This window comes from Leiobunum rupestre, chromosome 11 (genome assembly GCF_980474605.1).
Source record: "Leiobunum rupestre chromosome 11, qqLeiRupe1.1.hap1, whole genome shotgun sequence".
Taxonomy (NCBI): Eukaryota; Metazoa; Arthropoda; class Arachnida; order Opiliones; family Sclerosomatidae; genus Leiobunum; species Leiobunum rupestre.
The window spans coordinates 48,006,635-48,013,752 of NC_143394.1; the positions used below are offsets into that span (position 1 = coordinate 48,006,635).

Genomic DNA, 7,118 nt, shown 5'->3' on the forward strand with positions numbered 1-7,118 from the left:
GTGTATCGTTTAATAGGCAATTTAACCTTGTTTTAATGGTATCGATTTGAAATAATTCTACCTTGTCATATTGGCGCAATTCGGCCCGAATGGTGACATTACAGGAAACGAATGAAGAAAGTTAAACGCGAAATACGGTAATGTTTAGAAATTAATAGTTCACGTTATTTAGGACGTACACGCCTACACTTTCTATCATTCGATAGGTAATTTAACCTCGATTTAATAGTAGCAGTTTGAAATAATTCTACCTTGTCATATTGGCGAAATTCGGTCCGAAAAGTGACATTACAGGAAACGAATGAAGAAAGTTAAACGCGAAATACGGTAATGTTTAGAAATTAATAGTTCACGTTATTTAGGACGTACACGCCTACACTTTGTATTATTCGATAGATAATTTAACCTAGATTTAATAGTAGCAGTTTGAAATAATTCTACCTTATTATATTGGCGCAATTCGACCCGAAAGGTGACATTACAGGAAACGAATGAAGAAAGTTAAACGCGAAATACGGTAATGCTTAGAAATTAATAGCTCACGTTATTTAGGACGTACACGCCTACACTTTGTATCATTCGATAGGTAATTTAACCTTGATTTAATAATAGCAGTTTGAAATAATTCTGCCTTGTCATTTTTGCGCAATTTGGCCCGAAAAGTGACATTACAAAAAACGAATGAAAAAAGTTAAACGCGAAATACGGTAAGGTTTAGAAATTAATAGTTGACGTTATTTAGGACGTACACGCCTACACTTTCTATCATTCGATAGGTAATTTAACCTCGATTTAATAGTAGCAGTTTGAAATAATTCTACCTAGTCATATTGGCGCAATTCGGTCCGAAAAGTGACATTACAGGAAACGAATGAAGAAAGTTAAACGCGAAATACGATAATGTTTAGAAATTAATAGTTCAAGTAATTTAGGACGTACACGTCTATAGTGTGTATCATTTAATAGGCAATTTAACCTTGTTTTAATGGTATCGATTTGAAATAATTCTACCTTGTCATATTGGCGCAATTCGGCCCGAATGGTGACATTACAGGAAACGAATGAAGAAAGTTAAACGCGAAATACGGTAATGTTTAGAAATTAATAGTTCACGTTATTTAGGACGTACACGCCTACACTTTGTATCATTCGATAGGTAATTTAACCTAGATTTAATAGTAGCAGTTTGAAATAATTCTACCTTGTCATATTGGCGCAATTCGGCCCGAAAGGTGACATTACAGGAAACGAATGAAGAAAGTTAAACGCGAAATACGGTAATGTTTAGAAATTAATAGTTCACGTTATTTAGGACGTACACGCCTACACTTTGTATCATTCGATAGGTAATTATTTAACCTCGATTTAATAGTAGCAGTTTGAAATAATTCTACCTTATTATATTGGCGCAATTCGACCCGAAAGGTGACATTACAGGAAACGAATGAAGAAAGTTAAACGCGAAATACGGTAATGTTTAGAAATTAATAGATCACGTTATTTAGGAAGTACACGTCTATACTTTCTATCATTCGATAGGTAATTTAACCTCGATTTAAAGGTAGCAGTTTGAAATAATTCTACCTTGTCATATTGGCGTAATTCGGCCGAAAGGTGACATTACAGGAAACGAATGAAGAAAGTTAAACGCGAAATACGGTAATGCTTAGAAATTAATAGCTCACGTTATTTAGGACGTACACGCCTACACTTTGTATCATTCGATAGGTAATTTAACCTCGATTTAATAGTAGCAGTTTGAAATAATTCTACCTTGTCATATTGGCGCAATTCGGCCCGAAAAGTGACATTACAGGAAACGAATGAAGAAAGTTAAACGCGAAATACGGTAAGGTTTAGAAATTAATAGTTGACGTTATTTAGGACGTACACGCCTACACTTTCTATCATTCGATAGGTAATTTAACCTCGATTTAATAGTAGCAGTTTGAAATAATTCTACCTTGTCATATTGGCGCAATTCGGCCCGAAAGGTGACATTACAGGAAACGAATGAAGAAAGTTAAACGCGAAATACGGTAAGGTTTAGAAATTAATAGTTCACGTTATTTAGGACGTACACGTCTATACGTTCTATCATTCGATAGGTACTTTAACCTCGATTTCAAGGTAGCAGTTTGAAATAATTCTACCTTGTCATATTGGCGCAATTCGACCCGAAAGGTGACATTACAGGAAACGAATGAAGAAAGTTAAACACGAAATACGGTAATGTTTAGAAATTAATAGATCACGTTATTTAGGACGTACACGTCTATACTTTCTATCATTCGATAGGTAATTTAACCTCGATTTAAAGGTAGCAGTTTGAAATAATTCTACCTTGTCATATTGGCGCAATTCGGCCGAAAGGTGACATTACAGGAAACGAATGAAGAAAGTTAAACGCGAAATACGGTAATGTTTAGAAATTAATAGCTCACGTTATTTAGGACGTACACGCATACACTTTGTATCATTCGATAGGTAATTTAACCTAGATTTGATAATAGCAGTTTGAAATAATTCTGCCTTGTCATTTTTGCGCAATTTGGCCCGAAAAGTGACATTACAAAAAACGAATGAAAAAAGTTAAACGCGAAATACGGTAATGTTTAGAAATTAATAGTTCACGTTATTTAGGACGTACACGCATACACTTTGTATCATTCGATAGGTAATTTAACCTAGATTTAATAGTAGCAGTTTGAAATAATTCTACCTTGTCATATTGGCGCAATTCGGCCCAAAAGGTGACATTACAGGAAACGAATGAGGAAAGTTAAACGCGAAATACGGTAAGGTTTAGAAATTAATAGTTCACGTTATTTAGGACGTACACGCCTACACTTTGTATCACTCGATAGGTAATTTAACCTAGATTTAATAGTAGCAGTTTGAAATAATTCTGCCTTGTCATATTGGCGCAATTCGGTCCGAAAAGTGACATTACAGGAAACGAATGAAGAAAGTTAAACGCGAAATACGGTAATGTTTAGAAATTAATAGATCACGTTATTTAGGACGTACACGTCTATACTTTCTATCATTCGATAGGTAATTTAACCTCGATTTAAAGGTAGCAGTTTGAAATAATTCTACCTTGTCATATTGGCGCAATTCGGCCGAAAGGTGACATTACAGGAAACGAATGAAGAAAGTTAAACGCGAAATACGGTAATGTTTAGAAATTAATAGCTCACGTTATTTAGGACGTACACGCATACACTTTGTATCATTCGATAGGTAATTTAACCTAGATTTGATAATAGCAGTTTGAAATAATTCTGCCTTGTCATATTGGCGCAATTCGGCCCGAAAGGTGACATTACAGGAAACGAATGAGGAAAGTTAAACGCGAAATACGGTAAGGTTTAGAAATTAATAGTTCACGTTATTTAGGACGTACACGCCTACACTTTGTATCACTCGATAGGTAATTTAACCTAGATTTAATAGTAGCAGTTTGAAATAATTCTGCCTTGTCATATTGGCGCAATTCGGTCCGAAAAGTGACATTACAGGAAACGAATGAAGAAAGTTAAACGCGAAATACGGTAATGTTTAGAAATTAATAGATCACGTTATTTAGGACGTACACGTCTATACTTTCTATCATTCGATAGGTAATTTAACCTCGATTTAAAGGTATCAGTTTGAAATAATTCTACTTTGTCATATTGGCGCAATTCGGCCGAAAGGTGACATTACAGGAAACGAATGAAGATAGTTAAACGCGAAATACGGTAATGTTTAGAAATTAATAGCTCACGTTATTTAGGACGTACACGCCTACACTTTGTATCATTCGATAGGTAATTTAACCTAGATTTAATAATAGCAGTTTGAAATAATTCTGCCTTGTCATTTTTGCGCAATTTGGCCCGAAAAGTGACATTACAAAAAACGAATGAAAAAAGTTGAACGCGAAATACGGTAATGTTTAGAAATAAATAGTTTCATTACACGTCTATACTATGTATCATTCTTTGAAATAATTCTCCCTTTGTCTATACTTGGTATCATTTTTTGAAATAATTCTCCCTTTGTCATTTTCGTAGTAGAAATGGGATATAACAGTTAAACTTATGTTTCTTTAGTTTAGTCCAACATTCTTTTTCTATCTTCGCGTTCTCTAGCCAAAAATGAACTTTTCCAATTTTCGTTCTGGCAGATTGACGTCGGTTCAATCAATGTTGAATATTCCGGTAACCGAAGAGTCGGGTGCAGTAGGACTCACGAAGAGCTTTCCAGGTCATTCCTGTCTGGTCTATAGTAAATGAACTTTTATTTCAAATCGTTGACATACGCCGTTTCCTCTCATGGCGAATGCTGCAGTAAATAATGTACCACTGATTGGATCAACAATTCCGCAACCAAATCCTGTCTCGCTCGTAGGAAATGTCTATGAGAACGGGAGATTCTTCAGAGCGCAATATGAAAATTATACGATTGCTACGGGAATCAACAATCTCGCAGATAATGTTCAACTAGCAACATTTTTGTCAGTATGTGGTCTAGATTGCTTTCAAGTGTATCAGTCGTTAGTCATTCCTCCAGCTCAAGCAAATGATGTTCATCATATTTCAGCATTGGATGCACATTTTCAACCGCAACGCAATGTAATTTATGAGCGTTTCGTATTTTACTCTGTTAAACAAGAGTCATCGGAGAACATCGCTCAGTATTTTCACAGGCTTCGACAACTTGCTCAGTCCTGTAATTTTAGAAATTTACTTGATGACTTCATACGAGAACTCGTCATGCACGTAACAGACAAAGCTGTCCTGCTTTCGGTAAGAAGTGCAGCTCGTGCAAAAGGTTAAATCATTTTCACAAGTGTTGCAAAGCGCAGGAAAAGAAAGATTCGACAGAAAACTCGCCGAAATCGGCACGTAGTCACCGCAGAAAAGATCTCCATTATATCGAGAAATCACAGGACCAAGACTCAGATGACTCGATCTACAGAGTTGAGTATTACATTAGTTCGGTTGGGACCAAAGGCAAGACATATTTTGCTACACTTCAAGTAGAGGACGGAATAGACATCCATAATATACAGTTTCAAGTGGATACAGGAGCCACGTGCAACGTTATTACGAAAGCTATATATGATACGCTGCCTTCTCATAAAACAAGTTTTCGCACGAGTTGTTCAACACTACGCTGTTATGATGGTAATATAATCGAATCGATGGGAGAAGCTACAATTCAGTGTGTCTATGGAAATACGTCTTACAACATCATCTGTCAAGTGCTGCAAGAAGCCACAATTCATTTATTGTCGGGCGAAACATCGGAGAAACTGGGTATACTTACTATAAATGTTCCTCAAGACGAAGACCTAGTTCATGCATTAAATATTCCAACGGAGCCCGATAGTCTTCCAAGCCCGTTTACCAGGGAGAAAATTTTGGAAGAATATTCAGATGTGTTCGAAGGTCTCGGTTGTTTACCAGGAGAATGTCACCTGGTCGTTGACCACACTGTCCAACCAGTACAAGATCATTCACGCAAAGTCGTTCCTGTAGCATTGCGAGAAACTCTTAAATCTCAATTGGTTGAACTTGTTGACAAAGGGGTTCTGGCGAAAGTAACTGAACCTACAGATTGGATCTCTAGTATAATGGTCGTGAAAAGACCTAATAAAATAAGAATATGTTTAGATCCCCAAGAACTTAATAAAGCTCTGCAGTGACCAAAGTTTCCTACGCGTACTATCGAAAAAATTCTTCCTCAAATGGCGGAAGCACGCGTTTTTACCGTTCTGGACGCGAAGGACGGATTTTGGCAAGTCAAACTGGATGAAGAAAGTTGTAAACTCACTACGTGTTGGACACCGTTTGGTCGTTATCGCTGATTGCGTATACCATTCGGATTAGCCACATCTCCTGACGAATATCAGAGACGGCAACATGAAGTATTACTTGGTCTCAGAGGATTGGATAATATTACAGATGACATTATCGTGATAGGCTGTGGAGCGTACATAGAAACGACCATAAAAGATCATGATAGCAATCTTAGAGCTTTGTTTGAACGCGCTCGTTCAACGAATTTCAAGCTGAACAAATCAAAAATGAAGCTACGAATGACGCAAGTACCATACATCGGTCACTTATTGACGTCAGACGGTGTAAAACCAGATCCAGCGAAGGTGGAGGCGGTGAGAGATATGCCTATGCCAAACAATGTGCAATCCTTACAGAGGTTTATTGGATTTGTAACCTACTTGGCGAAATTTCTACCTAAACTTTCTCATTTCACGGAGCCGTTAAGACAGCTTAGTCGGAAAGGGGTTAAATGGATTTGGACCGAAGAGCACACTAAAGCCGTTGAAACGGTTAAACAACTAGTTGTACAAGTTCCAGTACTACGATGTCAATGAACCAGTGACACTTCAGTGTGACTCGAGTGACGTGGGACTTGGGGTGGCATTACTTCAACACGGCCAACCCGTCCCTCTAGCATCTCGTTCTCTGGCTACTACAGAGAGACAATACGCCCAAATTGAGAAAGAGGCGTGGGCTATAGTTTTTGGGTGCAAGCGATTCCATCAATACCTGTGTGGAAGAGACACTATACGCGTCGAAACAGATCACAAACCACTGAAGGCGATTTTTCCCAAGCTATTGATATCCGCCCCAAGCGAATTCAATGTATGCAGTTGAAATTGCAGAATTACTGTCTCGTTGTGAGATACAAAAAAGGTTCTGAAATGTACATCGCGGATTGTTTGTCGAGGGTCTCTCTCCCAGACACGGAACAAGCCTACGCCGATAACGAGAACCCGATTATTTTTCATTTGCAAGAAGAAAGGAGATTTCTTAAAGTACTTGAACAAATAAACCACGCAGATTAAGCGCGAGTGTCCGAAAAAATAATACAGAAGATTAAAGAAGCTACAGCTACCGATGAGACTCTCCAAGTTTTAAGTGACACTATTGTGAAAGGATGGCCATTAAAACGAAAAGTTACTCCACCCAGTGGCGTAAATAGCAACCCCGCAGACCCCGCGGCGCGGGGGGGGGGGCGAGAACTAGGGGCCCCCCAAACGTTTCTGATTAAAATCGGTGCTATTTAAAATCGCTCCGAGTAGTTTTTCACGAGGGGGCCCC

At 37.9% G+C, this 7,118-nt stretch overlaps 1 protein-coding gene across 1 annotated transcript; it reads left to right on the plus strand.

The window, feature by feature from the left end:
- The first annotated feature begins 4,322 nt into the window (after positions 1 to 4,322).
- On the plus strand, positions 4,323 to 5,698 carry LOC149923101 (uncharacterized). Its single transcript, XM_090162346.1, has 2 exons — positions 4,323 to 4,796; positions 4,856 to 5,698. The coding sequence occupies exons 1-2, from the start codon at positions 4,323 to 4,325 to the stop codon at positions 5,696 to 5,698; spliced, it is 1,317 nt and encodes a 438-aa protein (XP_090018472.1).
- Positions 5,699 to 7,118: the final 1,420 nt, after the last annotated feature.

What these genes read in the sequence shown, in the direction of transcription:
- LOC149923101 (XM_090162346.1), top strand. Translation starts at nt 4,323, where the DNA reads ATGGCGAATGCTGCAGTAAATAATGTACCACTGATTGGATCAACAATT. An exon ending in ACAAAGCTGTCCTGCTTTCG is followed by an intron (nt 4,797 to 4,855) that starts GTAAGAAGTGCA and finishes TGCAAAGCGCAG; the next exon opens with GAAAAGAAAGATTCGACAGA.